This window comes from Phalacrocorax carbo, chromosome 8, assembly GCF_963921805.1.
Source record: "Phalacrocorax carbo chromosome 8, bPhaCar2.1, whole genome shotgun sequence".
NCBI lineage: Eukaryota > Metazoa > Chordata > Aves > Suliformes > Phalacrocoracidae > Phalacrocorax > Phalacrocorax carbo.
In genome coordinates this window covers 9252597-9276928 of record NC_087520.1, presented here as the reverse complement: position 1 = coordinate 9276928, position 24332 = coordinate 9252597, and the positions used below count along the sequence as shown (strand labels likewise).

Below are 24332 nucleotides of genomic sequence, written 5' to 3'. Positions count from 1 at the left end.
ACACTGTCAACATTACAAAGAGTAAGAAGCCAGGCAGGAAAGACTGAAGAGGGCCCTATGCCAGGAAAACACTCCCTAGACATTACTACAGTTGTTTGACATTCCTTTGGGAGGAGAATTTGTGCTTCTTCCTGGCTTTATTATCACTATTGTTTCTGTTTATCTGGGAGGTTGCTAGTCATATTGGGTTTTTGCCATCCATGGACTTGCGCTGAGGTATGGTTGAAATTTTCCAAATTATGAATTTCCACCATCATTTGAGTTACAGTTTTAGTTGCTCAAGACCCAGACTCATCCCAACCAGCTTTCTGTACTTAACCAAAGTGTTCAGGTTAGGAGAACAGTCACCCAGTCCCCCTCTAACATCAGTGGGGACACTCCAGCACCTGCAAAGGGCAGTTCAGGTCCAGGATGAGATGATCAAGCTCTCTTTCTCCATTTGGTACAGAGGGTCTTCAGGGTGATTAGCTGCATGATCTTAGCATGTTTGTTAATGGCTTAAAGTTAGGTGGCCTGAAAGCAAGCTTACCTTTCTACAGCCTTTGTTACATGCCACATTAAAACATTCACGCTCACCTGGGAGGAGGAAGATGTTACACACTGACTGCTTCCATGGATGCACTCACCACTTCCATGACGTGGGCACTCCACTTGGACAGCAGCTGCAGTCCCCGTAAAGCGAGATCAAAGAGCTCCCTGTACTCTTCATCTGATTTCTGGCTGTCCAGTCCTGAGCCAGTGACCACCTGGAGAACATCACATCATGTGAAGGCTAGACCCAGCAACTTGCTGCAGAGGCTTCACTGAGCCAAAGAGCAGCCACAGATCTCTCTCTCTCAAATCCCAGCTGAAATGAATTCCCCATGACCTTATGACCAAGCTAAAACTGCGCAGTGCATATACTGTCCCTCAGGAAAAGGCGTATAATTTGGAAAGACTCTTTTTACCCAGGCAGTCAATTTATTTCCTACAGAAAAATGAGTCTGACCTGTCACCTCAGAGCAAATAACCGACTGTTGTCATTCCACGTTCCCATTCCTTTGTGATGGTCTAATACTACTGAAATCCTTGAGAGTCCTTTACTGATTTAAAGTTCAAATAAGCACTTACAAATGCCAAAAAGGGCTGAGAATGCTAACAATTCATTAAACTAACAGTGATGAATGACAATCAGGCATTTGCAAAAACCAGTCACAATCACATCAGAAAGGGCTCTGACATTCAGTAATGAAAGGAACAGAGATGCCCTCGTGAACTTTCTTCAAAGCCTTGACCAATAGCTCTGTGTAATAGAAAAGACCTATTTGCAAGACATGGGTGTTCTGCCACCTGGCTGACAATAAACACTTAGTTGCAGAATTCTTTTTCTGCTTTTTATTTTAACCAAACTGTGGCCAAAAAGCAGAAGCTTTTGCAGTAGATATTCCAGTGCACATGGTTTTGCACCTGCAGGGACCCTTCATAAATTGCTTTCTAATTGCTGGATTGGGAACTGGTTTGTTCCACTTTGCTCCTTTCCTCCTCACCGTATGTCCTTGGCAGACCATACTCCTGCCACACTTGTCCTCTCCCAGCCTTGTCTGTCTAACGAGCCTGATTACGGCGACTATCCACTCAGCTCACCTCACTGTTGCTGTAGCGAGCGAGCTCTGAGATGAAGCGGATGTGGTCATCTCGGATCTGGACCATCTGCTCACAGATGTTGTACTGGGGACTTATGCTGCTCTGAGTGCATGTCCACCTGGGGAAAAAAGCAATGGTTTCAAGGACAGGGCACGGGGCTCCACTCAGACACCCCCAGGGACAAAGCCTTGCGCTCAACTGCCTTCTTCACTTCAACACGCTCAAGACATGCCATCTTCAGGGCAAATGTCAGATCGTGTCTTCTCTCTCATGTCCTCTGGGTGTGTGAGGTCTTTCAGAGGTGATCTCACAAAACATGACAGGGTTGCTTGCCTCACCTTTCAGCCTGAACATCTCTGCTCATCCACCCTGAAGGCTGCTCTCCATGTTGGGCTCACCTACCCCCATGGGCAGAGGTGGCTGTTTCCCTGGCCACCGTTGGACAAGCTTTCAGGGAAGGGTAAACAGCAGAGCCCTGGCATTGTTTGCATCCTTTCTGCTAAACCTAAGGGTAATCATCCCCTTAGAGGTCATCCCTCCAGGTCTGAAAGGGCTGGGTCATGCTGCCTTCTCCTGCAAGGAAAGACCCCCCCAGGGGACCAGCAAGGAAATATCCCTCTACTCTATTTTTGGTTCTGGCTCACACTACCAGCTCAGTGAACAACCCTGTGTATAAATGATAAGCAGAATATGATTGAATGAATGAAATTTTAATTTGCATTGAGCCACATGTACCGTGTAACAGTGTAATGGGGCCCTAAAAGAAGGCAGCACTCCCCTTCCAAAGGCACAGTCGTATGAAGTCATGTCTCCTTTTTCCCTATTCCGTATTAGCCACAGACGTAGAACCGGCATGGCTCTACCAAAATGCCTTGTGCAAGCAAACATCTGTCAGTGAGACTCATGTCCCACTCTGCCATCACAACATAGAAGTTCAGATCTTGCTTTTTTCCCCCTAAATAATTGTTCTATCTTAAGATAGATCTTAAGATCTTCTCCAATCTAGATTTGCCATACAAAAGGAAGGTGAGAAACCTGCCTCTGATATGGCCATAGACATAAAGACATATTCCTGCAGTTAACTGCAAAGCACTTGTTGTCAATATTTGTGGTAGTAGAAGGTCCTGGAAGTCCTGGGCCATGTCATCCCTTGTGAAATCCATCCTCCCACAGTCCCACTGCTCAGCTCTTACCCGTTCCAATGTCCTGTGCTCCCCACCAGACAATCGGCAGGCTAGCAGGAATGGCCAGGGCTGCACCAGCCCTCCCTGCCACACACAACCTAGTCCACAGCACAGAAACAAAGTGCCATGCAGGAAAAACACCAATTAATTCCACTTTTATGGAGACAGGGAGGGAAAGAAAGTCACAAAAACAATATTAGTAAGAAATGGGGATCATATGGAACCACCTTGGCAGAGTTAGCGTTGGGAGTCCCATATAATTTGCTGAGAAAGCGAGTGAGGAAGAAACATTGGTTAGTAAGGTACGGCACACAGACCTGGTACAGATTTCAAGACAGACATTAAAACGGTGCACAGGTGGACAGCGCACGAGCTACCTCAGTTTTGAAATGAGAAAATGAATGCAGCTGACACGTTTCGTTGAAATGTGCTTTCTGAATGATTTGGGATAAAAAGGTCTAAATTTTTAGCTCATTTTTCCCTTTTAAATTGAGTTTTTGAAAATATTTTTAAAATTTTTATTTCGTAGAATTTAAATATTTTTCCATTCTTCAATTTTAATTGAAACCTTTTGATCGGGAAATTTTGCCACGTTGTTTTCAAATTTCTCATGAAAAATTAATTGGCACTTTTCAACCAGCCTTCAGGAGGGCAGGGGAGGGCCGTTCCTGGGTGAACCACGTGGCAGGCAGACAAGCTGGACCCTCCGGTGTGGAAAGCGACGAGCAAACAGAAGCAGAGAGATGAGACGACAGGTTAGTTCCTGTCCTGCTGAACACACAGGTCAACCAGGCTGCTTCTCAGACGCCAGAGAAATCTGACTGCCATGCAACACAGTCCCACGGGTGGATAGCCACTTGCTGGTGAAAGCCGGGCTGCGATCAGCGATTACAGCCCGACACAGCTCAGACAGGCTTTGCTTACATGTGGTTGCAAACACCACTCCGAGGATATCCAAACCTAACACCGATTCTTCTAGCAATAACTGAGCGCGGTGCAAAGCTACAAAGACAAGTGGGGCCTTGCACACGTCTGGTGTGATCTGAAACAACGTCTGCAAATCCATCTGATGGGAGCAGCAAACTGCCTGTGAACCCAGGCCGGGAAGCAGTGCTTTACACTCCTGAGCACTGCTGTAAAGACTCAATTTCTGCCCTTTTCCCACAATATTCATTCATTTCCAGTGCATCTGACCCTTCGGTGCAACCCTCATTCCCATTGCCCTTCTTCATGAAACCTGCCTGAACTAGAGGAGACGCCCTGGCTACTGCAAAGAGAGATCCACTGCTGTGTTCACGCTCTGGAGGATTTTGTCCCTGGGCTGAAAAATGTGGATTAAAATCTCTCCAGAGCAGGGACACGCCGCTCGCACTCACACACCTCCAGGCACGCACACCTCCCAGGCACTCAGTGGCTGCCCCGAACCACACGCCAGCTGCCTTTCCTTCCTCCTGCCTCGCTGCCGGCCACCGAGCCCCCTCCCAGCCCTTGTGAGCGGAGCAGACACGCAGGCATGCCCACTCCCCTGCCTGCGCACTGGAGTATGGTTACACGTAGGTCCAGAGCTGGCTGCGAACGCACACACTCAGGGGCCGGCGAGGACGTCTTCCCATGCAGGGACAGGGCGGTACACATGTGCACACAGAGCTGGCACGCCGGGACTCACACCTCACAGGGACACACACGGGTACCCGCGCACAGACCTCACGCACGCTGGAGAGTTGCGGCTCCCATGGCTTTCGGGACACACACAGAAGCCAAGAGACATTATGGCAGGCACTCACTTGGATTTGTTCTCCTCATAGTGAGCACTGGTCTTAATGTATCTGGCCAGTTCTATCTGCATATCGCCGAATAAAGGAACCACCTGCAGCTGCTGGAAAAGAAAACAAAAGATGGTTGAAACACGGTGGAGAGAGAGCCCGTGGCCCCAGCGCAACACAAGGGAGTACGAAATGGCTTCCTGTGTCTCTGAAGCTATGGAAAGTGTCAGGCTGTTTAAAGCAAAGTGCAAACCTGGACCCAGGGTCATTTCACACCTAGGACGCAACCAAAAATCACAAGGCTTTCTGTGCAAGGAAAACCACCCCCTGCGATTGCCCTGGAGCCCTGCACTCACTGATACCAGGCTGGTTACTGCCAGAACGGTTCAGTGCTGTAACCGGCCAGACAAAAGCCTCTTTTTACAACAAAAAGAGAGAAGCATATTCCTGAGCAGGGCTTATTGCCTCCCACCAAAATCCTCCAAGAGAACAGAGGGATGAAAAGGCAGCATGTTGGTATTTTGGCAGCAAGCTGCTGCAGCTCCCTTCAGAGCGGAGCCGCTTTGCTGCCTGCACTGCTAGGGACATGGCATCCTTCCCCAGGGACTCAGACTGTACTTTGGCACTGTGGCTGCCAGTGATGTGTCTTAAAACTTCTCCACGAACAAAATGACACAGGCAATGACTGCCTGCAATGTAATGTGGCTTCGCTCACCCTTTACATCTCAGGAGGATTTGGATGGGAAATAAATTCAAAGTGCTCTGAACGTACCTCAAGCTCAGACAGGTCCCTGCTTCACTAAGATTTCAGCTGCAAACAAAATTAGCCCAGGAGCTACCAACAGCTCTTCAATAAAATATGAAGCTTCAAGTTCACCCAGCTACAAAAGCCTTCCCCCAAATTTCAGGGAAGACGGTGACAAATTCCCTGTCCTATCACCACATGCTTCTCTTCTCAGGCTGGCTTGTATGGAGGATGTGCAATGCTGTCATCAGGGATTCTCAGTGGTGCTTTCATAAAAGGTTTAAATGAAGGGGTAGTTCATTTTCACTACTCAAATTCCTGGTCAATCCACTAGAAATTTAATCAGAAGGTAATAAACAGATGTAGTACGAGGAGTAGTTGGCCTTTTCTTATTGAGATCTGATAGTCTGGATTGGTACTTAACTGATGAAGTGAGACCACAGCAGACGTTGGAGAAGTGCAAATGGCAAAAAAGCTGGGAAGGGGAAGTTATTCCACACAATGGAAGATATTTTACCTGATTCTCTGATGGTCCACAGCACTTTGCAATGAACAGCAAATCTGTTTGAATGCACCAAGCTGACCAGACTCTACAGATTACACTGAGGGCTTGATTTAAACTGAAATTCAGTTGAATTAGCAAAGCTGAACCAGGGAAAACTTGGAAGACGCCGAGGGATGGCATGATAAATCACCTTTGTGGAGCTGCAGTCCTCAGAAACCTCCCAGTGAGGACGGTATTCAACCACCTCATTATCACCCCATCCATGAGGTTATGGTGTCTGTCTGTAGTTCTCTACGTGGGAGTTTGAGCCCAGCTCTCAGAGCTATCTCCAGGAGATGATGCTAATTGGGGTAAATAGGTCCCCACTCAGTCAGGTGAGGATGCAGCAGCTGGTACATCAACCTTTCATGAAACCAGCTATCTGGGCTTACCCATCCCCTCCCCTTGCACAGACCCAGTGTATCATCTATAAACTGCAGGTTGGGGCAGTAAGCAGGGAGGCATCCTGTACCCTGTCACCACCACTGACCCTGTCTTTCGGACTCCTCAGCAGCCATCTGGGTAAAGCAGCAGGGAGAAGCCACTCTGCTGAGAGAGTGATGGGGAAGAAATCATCATCCTCTCATTTTCACTGATGTAGATCAAATGTAAGTAACAAAAACTAATCTTTCCATCTCAGGAGGACTGCTCAAGCTCAGTAGGTCTAAAAGAAAACTAATTGCTCCATCTGGGAAGTTATTCTGCTGTCCTCCTGCTATACTGTAGTTCTTTGCTGCCCATACATTTGTCCGTTGCCAGATCCCACCATGCCTCCTAGAGCTGACCTGTCCCAAACATGAGATGCCTCCTAGACCCAGCCTGTGCACAGAAGCAATGGAAAGGAGGAGTCATTTACCCCTGCAAATGCCACAGGCAGTGCTGTGCGGGGTCTCAGCCCCCCACTCCATCTGCTACTGGTGGCTGGCGGCTTGCACACACACTAGATTTTGAGGGGAAGCAACAGGGTTATCCCAAACATTTCTTGTGCTGAATGGCCCCAGGACAATGCAGCCTGGTCTCCAGCTGTGGACCAGCCCAGGGCTGGACTCAGCTGCACATGTGCATGGGCACAGGGAGGCTGCATGGCTGCTTCCCACCCAGCCACTAGGAGCATCCAGTTCTTATGGGCCTTTCCCCAAAACTCCGATCTCAAGTAAGACAAAAATGGTTCATCAAACCACCAGGTGAACCCTTTAAGAAACTCGCTGAGCACCTCCAAGTTCAAGGCCGACACAAGCTCCCCATGAAGCTTTTTCTGTCCTACAGGGAGCACAGTTTATACACAAAATAAGACTGCCAGATCACACATTCGCTGACCAGCTGTGTCGCCTGTCCCTCAGCTCAGCAGCTGGCTGAGGGAACAGGGAGTGCAACCATCATCCACCCAGACCTCAGCAAACCAGCCAGGTTTGCCGGTAGCCTGAAATGATGGTGCTCCTCAGGACACTGCAAACCTGCCTCAGAAACGTGCAAAGAGATAGAAGCGATGTCGGTCTGGCACACCCTTCCCTCATCCACAAAACAGAACTCCCATGTGCTGATCCCATTCTTTACCCCTCAGCAGGAAGCAGGCAGAGCCACAGCAGCAGCCAGCTGCCCAGCAAGGGTGTGCAGGGCCCTCAGCTCCTGCACCAGCACCATGGGAGCAGAGCCAGCCACGGGCACCGCTCACACATACACAGCTTTGCTGGCACCGAGGGCCAGCAGTGCTTGTCTCACCCATGCTACAGCTCTCTGCCCATCCACATTCACAGCAATCCCATTCCTCATCCTTCGGCCTAGATAATTTCTTGACCCTTTGGGTTTTTTGACCCATAAATGATTCCTGTGGTTTGGGTTTTGCTGGCAGCACGTGCAAAGGTATGGGTTGCTCATTCATTGGTCTGCAATAAACTCCAGCCTCACCCAGACGGGTCACTGACCTTGAAGAATTTGTCTATTTTGCTAAGGTTGATTCTCTTCTTGGCGTCCAACTTGTAAATGTTGCTGACATTCCCATCCATGAGATACAGGCCAAACCCCATCACCTGGAGAAGACAGAAAGGCTAGGTTTTATTAGCGTGAAGTCAGTAGCACAAGTCAAAGATGGTTCTCAATCACTTAGCATTAGGAAAGACCATTTCAGGCTCCTGTACCACCTGACACTCATGAGAAGACTGTATAAGATGTGCACACATCTGCAAGGATGTACATTGTAGACAGAGGACACGTGACGGATTGTTTCTGTTTTCTATGCAAAAACACAATGCGCACTCTGGTAATTTGTTCCTCCTCTCTCTCAAATAACAACAACCCAAAAGTCTTCTCCACCCAAAGGCGAACATTTACTCCCAGAGAAGAATTGAAAACATTTAAAATATTCTCCTGGATTGATTTCCCCCCTTTAATTCAGTACAAATCATTACAGATATTCAAACTACCCACATTATCCTTCAAAGAACCTTAGTTGACTCATAACATGGTAATGAAGTTCTTATGGTAATATTGACTGCAATGACTGTAATAACTGACTTACAGTAAGGACAAATACACAAAACAAGCAGACACTTTGGCATGCTCATCTTGAGCACTCAATAGAGTTGGGAAACCAAATGTGGAAGGATCTGCCGTCTACAGGGAATTACTGCTGGGAACGGGCATCAACCAGAAAATTCAGGGCTGCAAAGCTGTTGGTGGTTTTAGCATGTCCTATACAGTTACCCAGGCCAAGCCCATGATCTGCACATCCATGCACAACAGAAAAGCCCCTTCTAGCTCTGGAGAACGCCGGGCACCCGCTGATGTTCTCGCCCACCAGCTGGAGACCGCCACCACACACATGCTTAGTCCCAAGCAGGCATTGCTGCTGGCAACCTTGGGAAGGACTGGGGGAAAAGGCAGAGATGGAGATGGCAACAGCAGAGGAAAGGAGGAAAGGGAGAGAGGAAGGAAGATTTTTACATGGGAATATGGGAGGAGGCCAGAAAGGACAGGAGAGAAATGATGGCAGAAGGTCCAAGTTACAGCAGGAACAGAGGCAGCTCATGGCACTGCCTGACAGAGGTGACACTTCGGAGCACTGGGGTGGGACATCTCCAACCCACAGCCACATCCAGTCTGTTCAGCTACAAAGAAGAGGTGAAAATGGGAGGATTGAGGTATTGTAGTAGCTGACACAAAGTAACAGAGATCAGAAGGGAGACAGGATCAGCAGGAAGGCGGCTTTGGTGCTTCATGCAGAGAGCCTTCCCATCTCATGCCACCCGTGTGTCCAGAGGATGCTGGCTCTGCAGACAAAAGATGCATCAAGCCCAAAGGAGCAAAAAATAAAGAAAATTAATTGCCCCAGAAGGGAATTTCATGTTACTAAAACAAAAGTAAAGCTACTCAAGCACCCAGCCCCATAAGCATGGCTGAATCTCACCTTTAGGAGCATGTGTTTCTCACTGGGAGTGAGATACATCTTGTTTTCATAGTAATCCACACAGATGTTGACAATATCAGCCAGCAATTCCTCATATCCAGGGATAACCTCTAGTTGTTGGTGCAGACACTGAAACATTGACAAGGGCCACATTATCCACATGGACAGAGGAACAGCAGGATCCAGAGGAGAAACATATTTGAACGATTAAGACCAGAATGATAAGAGGTTTCTTCAAACCTCATCTGCATGCTTTTCTTAAGTCCCTGGCAGAAGACTAACCTCATGGTACCACGTGTAAGGAACAACCTTCCCTTTGCAGGACAGCTTTCCCCTTCGGACTGATCACAACAGCCAAACAACAGATGGTGAGATGTAAAGAAATATGCCTCAGAAGATGACTTTATGACTGTCTCCTGTCTGTATGCAATATTTCACCTAGTAAGAAGAAGCTACAGAGCCTGTGGAGTGTGGAGGGTCCTGGGTCTGATCTGCAGTCCCCTTGCAGTCACAGAGATGGACTGGATGGATTTACTGGGAAAAACAGGGGAAGAGTTTCTGGCAGAAACCCCTCTCAAGAGCTCTTCTTACATTTTTTAGACCTTCATCCTTGTCTTGACATAAAGAGACCTTCAAAGCCACCCAGAATGAGCCAGGAGAAAGAGATATTGCTAGAATTATACAGCCTGACTCCAAAATTGTCAGTCAGTGGCAATGGCCCAACAAACAAGGCAGCTATTGCCACAGGCCAGTCTGAAGCACTCTCAGTCCTGGCAAGATCATTGCCTCTCTCTACCCACAGAAAGGTTAAGTGGTTCAGAGGAAAGGGACCTGCCTGTGTGATGCGGTTGTGGTTTGCCAGGAACATGGAGAGGTTCTGGGACTCCTGGATGGACTGGGGGTCTGCCATCTTCCGCAGAAACTGGGCAGCTCTGGAAGAGAGAAATCCAACATAACCAAGGATCACTCACCCAAGGCGAGACGCTCACCATCCATCTTCCCTGTTTCACCTGCAGCTGCAGTGCAGCAGCCTCAGAGTCCCCCTGCAGTACAGCTCTGCTCTTTTCTCATTTTATCAAGGGGGAACTGACATAAAGTGAGGCTCAGAGACTTGCCTGAACTCACAGAGAGCCTACCACAGCACAGAAACCCAGTCTCCAGCCTCCTGATCTCCACCTGACCTTACTGCTGAGCAGAGCAGGCTCTCTTGCAGACAGGCACAGTCCTGCCCCCCTCCTGCCGCTTCGCCCCCTCTCACCTTTTGTAGGCAGAATGGTCATTTTTGACGCTGCACTTCATGTTCTTCAGCTCATCCAGGACAGCAAACATGTTAATGAACTTGCCCAGGGTGAGGAGATAGGCCTCAGAGACAAAGTCCTTCCTCCGCTCAGCATGGCACAGGCGCTTCACCTCGCTGCAGAACCGCTCGATAGCCTTGCGCTGGAAGGCAGCGGGGCAGGGTCAACTCAGCAGCAGCTCGTGTGCAGTCACCACGCCACCGATGGGACCCTCCTCCACCCACCCACCACCTGCTTTTTTTAACAAAAGCATTTTTCTGCTGGGGTCGAGGCTCTAGGTTCCCTCTCCACTGTCACCATGAAACAAAGCAGCATTACAAAACACTGCAGTCAAACCTCCTCAGTGCTGGAGGGGAGCTCAAACCCCCAGTAGGTTTGTGCCTGCCCCGGGTGCGGCGTGTTCTGCAAAATCAGGCTTCAGTTCTTTAGGTGGGGCATAAAGACCTCATAGGACATAAAACCTAAAACTGATGGTGAAACCCAGCTGCAATCAGTTATAAATACAGGTGGTGAGGGGGAGAGGACCCTGGAGCCCACAGCAGCTGTGTTTGCCATGTGGTCATTGCTCTGTTGAGATCTAAGCATATTATTTTGTCAAGTGCCTCAAGTGCAGAAACTGCTAAATTTAAGCTTCGGTGCTCTTTGCCAGCTGACCCCTGGGTTTAGGAGATTGTGAGCACCTCCCTGTTCCTGTTGGCACAGCAGGAGGGTGTCCAGCTGCACGGCTGCCTCCTACACCAGGCACCAGCTGCACCACCAGCCCTCAGCTCTTCCTGGCTTTGCTTCAGAGGAAAGAGCAGAAGACAGAGTTGTGCTGGTGCTGGTAGAGAAACAGCTCTTCACATCCACCAGCCAACACCCCTGAAAAACAGGAGCCTGTGCCACCCGTTAGCTCCACATACTCGGGGCTCTTGTTCTCCATGAACTTCAAGGGCTTAGGTGTGGTGTGCTCGTTCCCAACTTGTATGCAAGATTTCAGGGCTGAGCAAGGGACAGATTTTCCTTCAGACAGGTCTCAGGCTACAAGGAAGAGACCTAACAGGGGGCTCAGGGGCCCTCCAAGCTGGCCCGGCAGGCTTAGGATAAGTTAATACCAAAGTAATAAATTATTTTTGCCTCCCTCCTTGACCATTTACCTGAAAATACATGAACTTCATAAGCTTGGTGACTTCTGGCTCCAGGACCTCCACCGTCTTCTCATAAATCTCCACTCGGTTTGGCTGTTCGTTGCATTTCACCTGTGTTGCAAAGACAAACCATCCTTGTCAGCACCAGTTTCTAACACAGCTGTGGACTGCAACAGCCACCACCATCTGCTTGTTTCACAGTGAATCCTGCCCCCATCTGAGGATAACAGAGGGATGCAAGAGGGAGCTTGTTCTCAAGGCAACAGGTAACAGCAGAAGGGGCTATTTCTTAGATACCAACTTCTCTCCATGCATTCTAAACAGTCACAGTCCTGACTCTGAGTAATAAAAGTCTTCTAATGCATTTGTTTGGGGTAGAACACATGCAATATGGAGTCTGGACTTGCTACGCAATGTAGGAATGTTATATCATAAAGTTATCTGAGACTTCGTGTTACAAAGTCCCATGGACACACAAGGCACCAGGCTACGGCTCTGCTATAGCTTTGCTGGGATAATTTGGTTCTGCTGCTGACCCGTTAAAAATCGCTGGGTTTGTATGTGGCTAGCAGCAATGAAGTGAGTCACCTTCACTGGAATCCTAGGAAGCTAAATTTAAGGACTTATTCAGTTGTCACCCATCTCATTTCCAATGAGTTACTTGGAGTCATTGCCAAACTTTCAGGGAAAACCCCAGCTGCCCAAGGCAATGCATCCTGCTGTCCTCCTCTGGTTTTGTTTCCAGCTGTTGCTGATACAAGGCTGCAACAGGGCTGACAGCTCTGGTGCAAATTTAGTAGCCCAGCAGCTGATCCACAGGGCACAAGGGGACAAATCAGCTGGCTTTACATGTGGGAAGATGCAAGAGTAGCTTTGCCCTCTCTATAGTGGGGAATCTGATGTTCCTGCCCTGGTGTTTCACGCTGCAGTCAGGCAATATTGATGGCCATGAGGATGCAGCTCATGGTAGGGAGGAGTGGTGTACATTTAGGTGTAGGCTGTTCTTCACCTGTAAAACCATGGTCTCTGATGTAGCATGTGGAGGTGTACATGACTGAGCAGCCAGGCTGGGGGGCTGAGAACAGGATCCCCCCGCCGCAGCCACGTGCCCCATGGCAAAGTGCAGGGATCATTGCAAAATCAAATCTGGTGAATCTGTAAATGAACCCTCTGCCGTTCTGTTGTCTGCTTCTCTGTCACACACAGCAGCCCCTCCCTGGGGGGAGGACGGGGCAGAGAGCATAGACCCCACAAGCTGCACTTGGAGAGGCACAAATGTGACAGAGGCGACTGGGATGGGAGGACACTAAAACGACAAAACAGATGATCTGTGGCACTGTCTTGCCATCAGCTCAGGCACAACCTGCCTTCTGTTAGCGTAGCCAGGAAAGGCAGTAGCAGCACAGCATCAAATATAAACGGGAGATAGCAAATATCCAATCAGCAGCAGAAGTCTCCCCATGGCTGGGTCTCACGAGACCATCAGCAGAGGATAACCTGAGGGGAACCGAGGTTTGACCTTTCCTGGGGAATCACAAACATGGGCATTGCCAACCATGTGGAAATATTTTTTCCTGGCTCCACAGAAGCACTGCAAACCCTTTTATCTGTAGGGTTAATGGAAACACACTGCATCCGCCCCGCTGTGTTGTCAGTCGATGTTTTTGCAGTGGTCCAGCATGCATTCACATTGCAGAAGACAAGCTCTGAGCTGGAGTCTGAATCACGCTCAGTGAGCCACGTGGGCAACCTTACTCATGTCTGTAGGTGTTTGCAGGATAAAGCCACCAAAATTCATGTTGGAGAGAGGACCAGGAAACACTTGAAGCAGAACTAGCTGTAGAGGAGAATGATTAAATGTGGGGGTAGATCAGGACCTTCAGGTACCTCAGCAGCAAAAAGGGCATCTGGGGAAATGTTTCTGGCATATTGAAGTGCTCCTTCATGCACTCACATCACGTACAATTCTGGGGCTCCATGGTAGCAGAGAGAGCACCCCAGAGTCTGGGCAGCAGTTTGGCAGCTGAAACCTGCCCCAGCTGCCTAATCTGCTTTGTGCAAGTCTGGGAAAGCCTGAGTCTGCCACATCTCAAGAGGACCCACTGTTTTCATGCCAGGCTGCTTGGGCTCCCTTCTTCACACAATGCAAGAGTCCCACTCAGCACTGGGGGAATTTTTAACTGAAGCTGAAGTTCCTGATACCATGTAATGGTATGATACCATACAACAGTATCAGGAAAATGTGATATAAGCCAGACCTGATGATTTTTACTCTCAACTTCCAAAAACTAACTGCCTTTGCCTGAAGCAAACTCCATCTCCCCACAACATGAGAGTGAAAAATATTCAAGTAGTGCACCAGGAAGGAAATAATCACGCTGCTTTAATTAAAGCAAAGGCTATCCATTCTCCAGACAGAGAAGTGGATAAAAGACCCAAGTGACAAATCACAGCACTATCCCAATTACTGTGCTGGACCAGAGCTGCGTTCAGCCGAGTCCTGTTAGCAGCTGTAGGACAAACAAGCTGGTGCTGCAGGGATGAAATATCTTCTAGTGTTACTGTTTTGGGGAGCAGGGAAGGGGCTTGTGAAACCAGGAAACTTATATAAGGCAGTCAGCTTGTGGTGAGTGTGACTGAGCTGAGAGGCATTGCTAGGAGGTGTCAGGAATGGAGCTTTGATATACACGAGAGTGCAGTGCAGATGCCCTTTGCTAGGGCAGCAGTATAGATCTGCTTCTGAAATGGCTACCAGCTGTTGAGATCAGTGGTCGAGACTTCGGTAGGGAGAGGTCAGTCTGAAGAGTCAGTGGTCTTCCTTTTCAACCCTTCTATCTGCTTCAGTCTTCTCTGCTTTTTTGTTCTTCTGTCTCCAGTCCAAACTAACCCACACTGAAGACAAAACCAACTAGGTGCTCTGGGAACAACACTGTCTGGGAAGGGCTTGAGTACCTGGGGGATGGCTCTTGAGCAGCTCCTCCACGTGTAAAGCATCACAGCATACTCATGGCCTTCTTCCAGCATTTCATTCTGAAAGACAGAGAGGTGTTGCTGGGGCAGGTCACGCACCAGAGCTCGGCATTGCTGGGGCAGCGCCTGGGGGACTCACCATGCTGGAGTGCACCGTCGCCTGCTCGATGTACCTGGCAATGCCAGTCACAAAGGCATTTCTGTCTTCAAAGTTTGTGTCAAAATTAGCCTATAGGTGAAACAGAGAGATGGGGATTAGAAAATAGCTAGTTGTTTGCTCACCTGATACAGTCCAGCATGGGACGTGTTGGCAAAAAGCAGAACCAGTAGGGCTTCTGGGGCATGGGAGCAGCTTATGAACAATTTAAGGTGCTGCACCTCTAGGTCTGAAGTAGATTCATACCTGCAGCCTGAGATGCTTCTGAATCACGTGCTCATTATAGGAAATCCTGCAGATTATATGTGTGAAAATATGGCAGTCAAGACTGACAAATCCTTGTAAAACCAAGCCAAACCAGGTGGGGATCAGTCACAGGGAATTGCAGCCACACCAGAGAGCAAACCTACAGCAATTATTCTAAGGATTTTAGTTTGGTAACTCAAAGACAGATGCAGCCTCATTAATTTCTATTTGTGCCCTGGCTGCTAGGGGAAGACCACATCCTGTCAGCAGGAATTGCAAAGAATAAACACACAGAAAGGGCAGGGAACGAGATGTCTGGAAAACATAAATACGGCAGTCAGCACTCATCCAGACGCTATTATCAGTGCTAGTGTTGCTCTTGCAAGCAGATTTTTTGGGATGAGCAGTTGTTTTGGAAGTTGAGCTACTGCTTGGGGCTGGGACAGGGGAGCAGGAAAGTGCAGAGCAGGGTAAGGGATGAAAAAGCAGCTCCTCAGCCTCTCTGTGCCGAGTGCCTGTTCACACGCTCTGCACTCGGGTAATTTCCTCTGCGATGGCTGGCTGATGGTATCTGCTGGAGGGCAGAGTGTACAGAAGTCCCAGGTGCCCAGAGCTGCTCTTTGCAATGACATTAACATTGCAGTGACCGCATTCACCTCAATAACTGATTTCCTGAGTAAGAAAGCCGGGAGTACAGACCCATGGCCACAGGGCCACTCTTCTTAGTGCCTCCAGGACATTGCATGCAACAAGAAAAGCTGAGGGTGCATATGCATTTCTGGCTAGCAGGGGAGAGGGCTACATAGAAACCAAGTACGATGAGGGAACAGGCTTGGCCAATATCTCTAGATCCAGTTTAGATGAGGTCTTTTTAGGTCCAGTGCTGTGCACATACTCATGGTCCTGAAAGGAGCCTGTACCATAAGGCTGGACCCTGAGCCCCTCATAGGACACAAGCCAGCAAAGACTTAAAATGATTTAAAGAAGAGATAAGAAAAAATTAGATGAAGATTTTCCAAAGACAGTTGACATTTGAACCACCCAGAACTGCCTTTGGGTCTGATAACCTGCAGAGATCCTAATGCTACTGAACGAGCCCACAGTCGGACCTGCTGAAAGAGATACTGTAATTTCAGACCCCTGTGTACATGGCACGGCAATCACTGTACGTGTGTATTTATACACTGCCATGGGTAAGCCATCAATTCAGGAGTGGCAGGATGGAGAAAGTAACCCCATATTATATTTAACCCTGGGTGTGTGCTATAGGGCAGGGTGTGGTGTGGTGGCCAAGAAGCCAAGGCATCCTGCTGTGGATCCAAAAGCAGGAGGTTGAGCCTTGCCCTGGGCTCATGCCAAGCTTTGCTTGGTCAGTGCAGCTGCAGCTAAATCTGCAGTTGTTCAAGGCAGAGAAGTGATTGTAGTGACTGCCTTCCCTTGCATGCCATCAGCTCCCCAGATCAGTGGCTCCAGCTGTGCGAGCAGCACAGGCTGGCCAAGATCAGGCAGATCTTTGATTTTGACCTACTTAGATGCATGCACTGCCATAAAAAGGAAACACAGAAATATGTGCGTAATAAAACATCGCTGAGAACTTTCTGCTGTTATCAAAATCTTATCTGCTGCTTCTTACCCGTTCATGCACTCTGGTCCTCATTTTTAACTTCCTACGTCTTGCTCATCCTTAAAGATCCCTTTCACCAGTCTAGCACTTTCCTTTTAAAGCCTTTGGGAACAGATTTGTGGCTAGATCTGTTCTGAACATTTCCTTAAACATGGTGAACCCAGGATGTTTTCAGCTAGTTCTCACAGCACCACGTGCCCCTGTGCTTCGCATGAGCTACCGGAACAACCCTCCCTGCCCCACCACCTCCACGAGCTGAAGGTACCTGGTACATGATGGAGGATGGAGGAGGTTCGATGCATGGCTGCTGGTCTGGCAGAGGCAGCTCCTCCAGCAAGTCCACATTGGACAAGGCATCCTCTAGTGTGACGTGAGTGGTCATGGTTCTGAATGTTCAGTTTCCGTGCTAAATCCAAAGTAAAAGAGGGTGATAGACAGATAGACAGCAGCCAGAAGACCGAGTGGGAAAGCACCAAAGGACAAAACTGGAACCACAACTGGCTGGCACTGCAGGAGGCATGATCCCGGTTTATCTCGTTTTCCTTTTCTTGAGTATTTAACCTACATCTCTATGCCATCTCTCCTTCTGTGATTGAGCAGCAGAGTTGGAATGCAAAGTAAGAGGAACCCAACTACCCGCCCATGTCCTTCTCTGCGTAACTCTATGCAAAACTGCTTAAGACAGACCACAGCTGGGTGCTGCAGTGCAGCTTTAGCAGCCCCAAGTGAAAACATGTGCTTTGAAATGCAAAGCAGCACTATCAAAAATATCTCTCGAAGCAGCACAATTAGAAAAGTATGACCCGTGCTGATACTCACATGCTTTCCTTCTCACACACATGAACGGCAGTGGAATCTGTAAACAACAAATTGCATTCTCAAAGGTGAACCGGAAAGGATCGAGTGCTGCACAGGCAGGCTGTGGCACTGCAAGCAGCGAAAAAAGAAGTTGCCGTTAAAAAAAAAATTCCCTGTTTTTACCGCACACGCAGTGCTCCCTGCCCAGTCCCAGCCTGCTGCGGAGCTGCCAACGGTGCCAGTTGCACACGAAATAAAAAGCAAAGGGAAACGTTTCTGAAAGCTCACTCACCCCACACAGGCTACCTAATGGGAACGTCAGGACAAACCTCCGCGTCCCTTATCTCCTCGGCCATTCACCTTTGCTGTAAGAGCACAAGCATGGAGGGACAGCTGCTGTCACCCAGGCTGAGCGCTTGTATAATCACAGCCACAGGGCCCCCCCAGTTAATACCTAATCCATGTGCAGTAGCTGTGGCTGACCTACAGCGTGTGTCTCCTAGAAAAACACCCCACTGCATTTAAAGACTGGCAGAGGGAAAACTAGCTTTAAATATTGACATGTCATTCGATTAGCAAATCACACCCCCCCAGTGCTTTTCTCCCCACTCAGAGCCTGTCTAGTTTCAAATGTGAGCCATCAAGTTTCATCACTCTAATCTGCAAGACAGTAGAGCTCTCTATTATCAAAGTACCCATCAAGATACTCACACATTTCAATAAAACACCCCCCAGCCTTCGCTTTGGCTCAGGCAAGCGGACAGAGCTCTTTGCCTGCCTTGTTACACAGCATATTTTCCAATCCTTTAATCACCAGTTTTGCAACTTTTTTGCTGAAATGTGGACACCGTAGCAGGACGCAGGGCTCCAGCGGTGTCTGCACAAGTGCCAGATACAACAGCAACGTAGGCTCCCTCCTTGCGTACAATCACACCAGTTCTTTGGGTTGCAACAGCAGCTCCATATGCTCTCATATTCAGCCGATTATCTGCTACAAATCCCTTAGGTCCTTTTTTTTTTTTTTTGAGTCACTGTTTCCAAGAATATAAGTTTGCTTTTCATTTCCAGCACTGGGAGCATGGAAGGACAATGGCTTCGGGATGTCCATAGATAGACACACATGCAGCCGGCAAGGACCACGGCCAAGGGGGATGTATGCTGCGTGCAGCCCTGGGGCGGCTTCATGTTGGGTGACGAGAGGGACGAGTTTGCTGCTGTGCCTTTTATGATCATTGCTGCCTGCATGCATGGGCTGCAATAATATGTATGAGCCTGGTAAAACCCATTCCACCTCCACAAATGCCTCCCTGAGTAATGTCTCCCTGAGCTGAGAAACAGGCTTGGTTATACCTGCAGCTGAAGCACCATGAAAGAAGTGCCGGAAGAAAAAAAAATCTCAAGCAGCCCTTTCCCTACATGCTCGAATTTCTGTTTCTTTCTTCACCCCTCTTTGCTAAAATGGTTTCCTGTTACAAATTGCGGCAACTGTTAAAACCAGACATTATGTCCCGGCATGCCGCAGGCAGTGGCACCTTCCTCCCTGCCTGCGAGCGCCCCGTGCTGCTCCGCACCAGGCAGGCGGCTCCACTCGCCCAGCCCCACAGACCTCCTCGGCTGCCCACTGCTCTCCACCACCACCTTCCAGTGCCTCAAGGTTCTCCTCTGGGTTCCCAGAACAAAATCCCTGGTACTCACACATGCTTCATTACATACTTCAGACTGGGGAAGACAAAAACCTTCCATTTTATAGCTTTGAGGGCTACAGCTGTTTATTTGGGCGCATTTCTCATTTTTCTGTAAGTCCAACTCTAAGGCCATTTGTGCAACGTGTTGGTAGTTTGCTGTAATCAAAGATGCTTCTCCAATAACTCTGTGACACCCAAAGAGCTCACCAACTCACAGGACAAAATCATTGCTGCTGTTTGGGCCACACCAAGAGATATAGTCCCAAACGTGGCATCAGGGTCCTGCTGTGCCGTGCCGCGCGCAAACCTGAGAGCCTAAGCCAGTCCCTGCCCTAAAGATCTTGCACTCAAATAGAGGAAGAGAGGCAGCACGTAGAAACAACAAACAGAAAAGGAAGTGTCAAGCCATAGTGAGCGAGTGGTGCAATCGGCTGTCAGCCCACCCAGTGCTTTGCCATGGCTGAGCAGAGTGCAAGAATCTGGATGCAGACAGAAAAACTACACAACTTTGAGGGTTTATCAGATGAGTCTTTACGGGGACTCCCAATTTCCATTCTATGCTTTCTTAAGCCCAGCAGCAAAACCAATGGAGGCTAAGGGGAAAAGCGTGGTCTGCCAGGACTTCCCCTGGGTCTCATGCCCGTAACACACTGCGACAGACAGCAACCTCGCAGCCAGAGCATCTGGTGGAGGGGCCGGGGTCCAGGGCCGGCAGACCGAGATCGTCACCCCAGATCATTCACAGAGGAGCAGTCTCGAGCGATCACCCATCTGCCTGTGCCATGACCCCTCGCCTGCTCCCTGGGGTGGCTGTAGGGCTGGCGGGGGCCCAGCTGTTGTTTGGGGTCCACGCTGATTGTAAGTATCTAGCAGTTAGAGGGGTTGGGCAAAGGCTGTACAAAGGCTGGGGAAGGCTCTGAAGGCATCAGCAATTGCTTGGCCCGGACCACAGGGCACTGCGTGGTGTCTCCCCACCACGAGGACTGCCCAGGAGAGCCAAAAGGGGAAGTCCCGCTGCCACGGAACCATGCCACCCACCCTCACCTTCCTGCAAAAAGGTTTCTAACACAAACGTCCTGGGGCTGCCCCAGCAAATCCAGCTTTATCCCCTCGGTCCAGTGACAAGGGGGGCAGCTGTCAGGTAACGTGGCAGCATCCAAGTGGCTCCAGCCCAGGGAAGATGGGGATCCCTGAGGACACTCATGAAAAAATCTTCATTAAGCCTTAACCGCCACCCACCACCTGGGCCTCGAGGCAGGGGCGGCCGTGCTGGGAAGAGGAGAGTCAGCCCATGCTGGTGGTTTGCCAATGGTGCTTCGGCGAACGTGGCCGTGGGGCTGCGGGCCGCACCACCTGGGGAGCAGCCCAGCATCCTGCCCAGGAACGGGGTTTTTTTTTTGCGTAACATGTAACACGTAACATGCACAGCGGGGCGAGGCTTTCCCTCGTGTACAGGAAGCGTATCCTGCCTGCATGGACGCAAACACAGCCACGCAGGCGACTGGGAGCCCTCTCGTAAAACTACTTTCTTCTCCATATCCTGGCTGGTCAGAGAGGCTGAAGTCCCTCCGGTCCTACATGTTTTGACAAAACTGAGCATGAGCCTGGCAGGAGCCAGCTCTACCCCAGTGAAACCCCGGAGAGGGATGCTGCCGCTGGGCTGATTACCGCTTCTGCTAACGGGCGTTGGTGCTAATGAGCGCAGTGCTGCCCACACTTTCTGCCCATCTGCTGCAGAAACTTCCTCTCCCCATTCCACATGTCAGTCGCAATCCCTCTGACCATCTCTTACACATTCTAGAGCCAAATGACCACGCTAAGGCACTGGGGCTTGTGGGCACCACAGGAAGCTGGCCACGCGGGGCCCACGCACTGGACACGGCCCCACCACCCCAAAGCAGACATTTTAGAGTTCTCAACATGGTGACTCTGTTGTGGCAGAATCCTGGGGGCCAGATTTAACAGACTGCATCAGAAGGCTTTGAGAAGGAGCGAGGATGGACATCCCAGATGTCTGAACTTGCAGGGCAGGTCCTACCTTCCACACCAGAAGGCTTGCCCAGAAGTACCGGTGCAATACCATCCTCTCTGCAGCGAAAGGCACAAAGACGTCTTTATTGTTAGAGCAGCTTGGGGGAACAAAGGGAGACTTTTAAAAGCAGGGCCATAATGAATATGTTGCATGCATGTGCGCTCAGCTTCGAAGCTGCACAGCTGAGAGCTCTGGGGAAGTGGCACGGGCTGCTTCAGTTTTTTAGCTTGCCTGTTCCTACATTCACACTGGAGCTGCAGTAGCTACCAAGAGCAGGGAACGAGGCAGGAAAAATGGAAATTGCCCAGGAGATTGGCAGCAAGACAGGGTCCAAGCCCTGCAAGCCTGGGGTGAGACAAGCAGCAAAATTACTTTTGCTGCTGAAATGGCAATGTGGAGGAGGAGGACAAACTTCTTCTGGTCACCTCCTGATGATTTGGGACTCTTCTCCAGCTCTGATGCCTAGTCCCTGGGTAACCTGAGAAAGTAACTTAATTTATTTTTGCCCCTGTGATAATGCTTCTCCCTTCTACTCCAAAATAGCATCTAACCTGTGGTCAGGAACCATCCTGGCCCAACAAGTACCCCAGCAGACTCACATCTTGGGTGCATAAAAGCAGAGGATTTCTGGTACCCGCTGCCTCACAGCAAGAGGGTAAATGCTCCTGGCCATCAATGTATTTTTAGACAAGAAGAATAACTTCAGGGTGAAAGCTTAGTTTGACCCTTGCCTAAAGTGCATGGGATTAAAGTCCGATGTGTTTTAGCAACATGTCATCAACCCCTTCTCACATGCTCTAAGAATTACTTGTAATTGCAACCACCACCACAGTCAGGAGGTTCTTTGCAGGAGCAAATAAACACAGCCAGGATAAGCTTCTGCCCTACACAGATGCAAATCTTAACAACCATGAAATTACCCTTCCCGTGAAAAAAGGAAGCCAAACTGCATGACTCCTGTTTTTCTGTATCTCCACTCTATGTTTTCTCCATTCCATTAGAGCTGACTTCCAAACATTTACACCACCTCTGTCTCTCAGCAACACAGCAACACAATTATTTTGGAATGTCTTTCTTTTGGAATAACTTCATCTTTTTTTTTTTTTTTTTTTTTTTTTTTTCTGGTGCCAGAAAGGGTGAAGGAAGGAGGCAGGTATAGGAAGCTACATTTCCAATGTAACTGAGAAATGTAGAGCAAATTTTCAAGCAATCCCATTGCTGACAGTTAAAGCACTTCTTGGGAAATTAAATCATACAGGACAGTCAATAGTTGGCCAATTAATGATCTTCCAAAACTCATCTTCCTATTTTTCATGCAAAGATGATAATTTTTTGCTAATAAAATTATTATCATTAAATCAGCATAGTCTGCTTTGCTCAAGAGACCACAGTCATAAAATGGAAGTTTTTTCCATATTCCTTGGGCTTCATTAATAACAATTAACTGTACAGAGAAAAGGAGAAAAGAATTATCCTTTGCAGGGAATTACCCTAGAATGATACGGCTGTGACAGACACCGAAATACCGGGCTAGTCACCCATCTCCGTGACTAACCCCAGACAACTGTCATCATGCAAAACATGAGCGTGCTTTTTCTTTCGGTATCTGTGCAGGGCAGGAGGGGCGCAGAGGGTTTAGCGACTCGGCCTAATTCTACAAGATCTTTGTGATCCAACCCCCCCCAGCCAGGAACCCCCCGTGGAAAGCGGCAGATGGCGAAGGGGGACAAGCTCTGCTGCCGGCTGCGTCCTCTGACAGCTCACACAACCGTCACCCTTCCCCCTTCTCCAAAACAACCCTGAGCAGGCGAGAAGGTTTTAGTATGTGCCTGCTTTTCTGCTCCTCGTTCCTCCCCGGTCCTTCCAACCGACGGAAATTTCCTGCAGAATCCAGCCGTTCCTCCCCAGGTGGGATGCAGCCGGCACCAGCATCCCCAGCATCCTCGGGTGCAAAGTTCAATACAAAGAAACGCTACGCGGGGCGCACCTTGCTCCTGCGCGGTGTCACGCACGGGAAACCCGGCGGTTTTGGAAGGGGAAGGTTTTCCCCAACTCCAGCCGACGCCAAAGCACGAACCTGCGAGCGCGGCTCCAGCCCATCGCTCCCAACCCTGGCTCAGACCCCGTCGCTTCCTTCTTCCCCCGCCTCACCCTGGGACACCATATTTCCACGCCACGGGTGATGCGGGCGCTGGGCGGGAGCCCCCGCCGAGGCCACCCCTCAGCCCCCGGCCCCGCGCCGCGACCCTCCATCCCCTCCATCGCCCCTTTCTCCCTGCGCCAGGCACCGCCGCGACCCCGGCGCGGCTTCGCGCTGCCGCTGCTGCCGGCGGTGGGGCCTGCAGCGCCCGCCGGGCCCGGGGCTCGGCCCCTTCCCCCGGCCGGGGGCCGCGGAGCCGGGATGCCGGGGGGAGGGGGAACAGGGGGATTTGAGCTATTCCCCCCTCCCCCCCCCCCCGGCGCCTTGCAGCGGCTGCGGGGAAGCTGAACGCTGCAGGTAGCTCTAAGCATTGTGGGATACATCCCCGCACATCCCGGCCCGCCCGGGCCTCCCGCCCTGCCTCTGCCCCCGGGGCGGCAGCACCTGCCCCGCCGCTGCGCCCCGCCGAGCCCGCCCGGGGCGGCCGGGGGGCACCGCGCTGGCGGCGGCGGGCGCAGCCCCACGCAGCGCCGGGGGAGGGGGCGGGAGGCTGGGAGGGGAGGGGGTGAGGCCGCGCGGCCCCCGCGCAGCCCCCGCGCCCACCCCCGCCCCGCTCACCTGGCGCTGCGCGGGGTGCGATGCTCCGCGCCGCGGGATGCTCCGCTCCGCGCCGCCCGCACAAAGAGCAGGAAATGGCTGCAGCAAGTGCACTTCCGCGGCTCTCCGCCGGCCCCTCCGCACGGCGGCGGGGGGAGCCCCGGCCCCCGCCGCGGGAAGGGGCTGGAGCCGCCCGAGCAGCTCCTCCCCCCGGGCAGCGCGGGGGATGCGCGGCGGGGCCGGGGGCCGCATCCCCCCGCGGCGGGGGAAGGTTGGGGTGGCGGCAGCGCGGCGCCGGCGGGCTCCCCGGCGGGGAGGGGGGAAGACCACCGGTCCCCCTCTCCCCGGTGCACGGCGGGGACAGGGTCGGGGGCGGCTGCCGCAGGCCCCCGGAGG

At 50.6% G+C, this 24332-nt stretch overlaps 1 protein-coding gene across 9 annotated transcripts in view; it reads right to left on the bottom strand.

Annotated features, from left to right (window-relative positions):
- CYFIP2 (cytoplasmic FMR1 interacting protein 2) overlaps positions 1 to 24078 on the bottom strand; it is a 57255-nt gene extending 33177 nt beyond the window's left edge. The window contains exons 1-13 of one of the 9 annotated variants that reach the window (XM_064458551.1): positions 23958 to 24078; positions 17504 to 17540; positions 16950 to 17090; positions 14797 to 14886; positions 14640 to 14717; positions 11697 to 11798; positions 10521 to 10702; positions 10098 to 10194; positions 9263 to 9391; positions 7782 to 7886; positions 4592 to 4683; positions 1624 to 1741; positions 627 to 746 (exon numbers count right to left, since the gene is read on the bottom strand). In XM_064458551.1, coding sequence (XP_064314621.1) covers positions 627 to 746; positions 1624 to 1741; positions 4592 to 4683; positions 7782 to 7886; positions 9263 to 9391; positions 10098 to 10194; positions 10521 to 10702; positions 11697 to 11798; positions 14640 to 14717; positions 14797 to 14886; positions 16950 to 17066 — 1230 coding nt within the window. In that variant the 5' untranslated portion in view covers positions 17067 to 17090; positions 17504 to 17540; positions 23958 to 24078. The other 8 variants (XM_064458557.1, XM_064458549.1, XM_064458548.1 and 5 more) reach the window with 8 other exon arrangements.
- Positions 24079 to 24332: the final 254 nt, after the last annotated feature.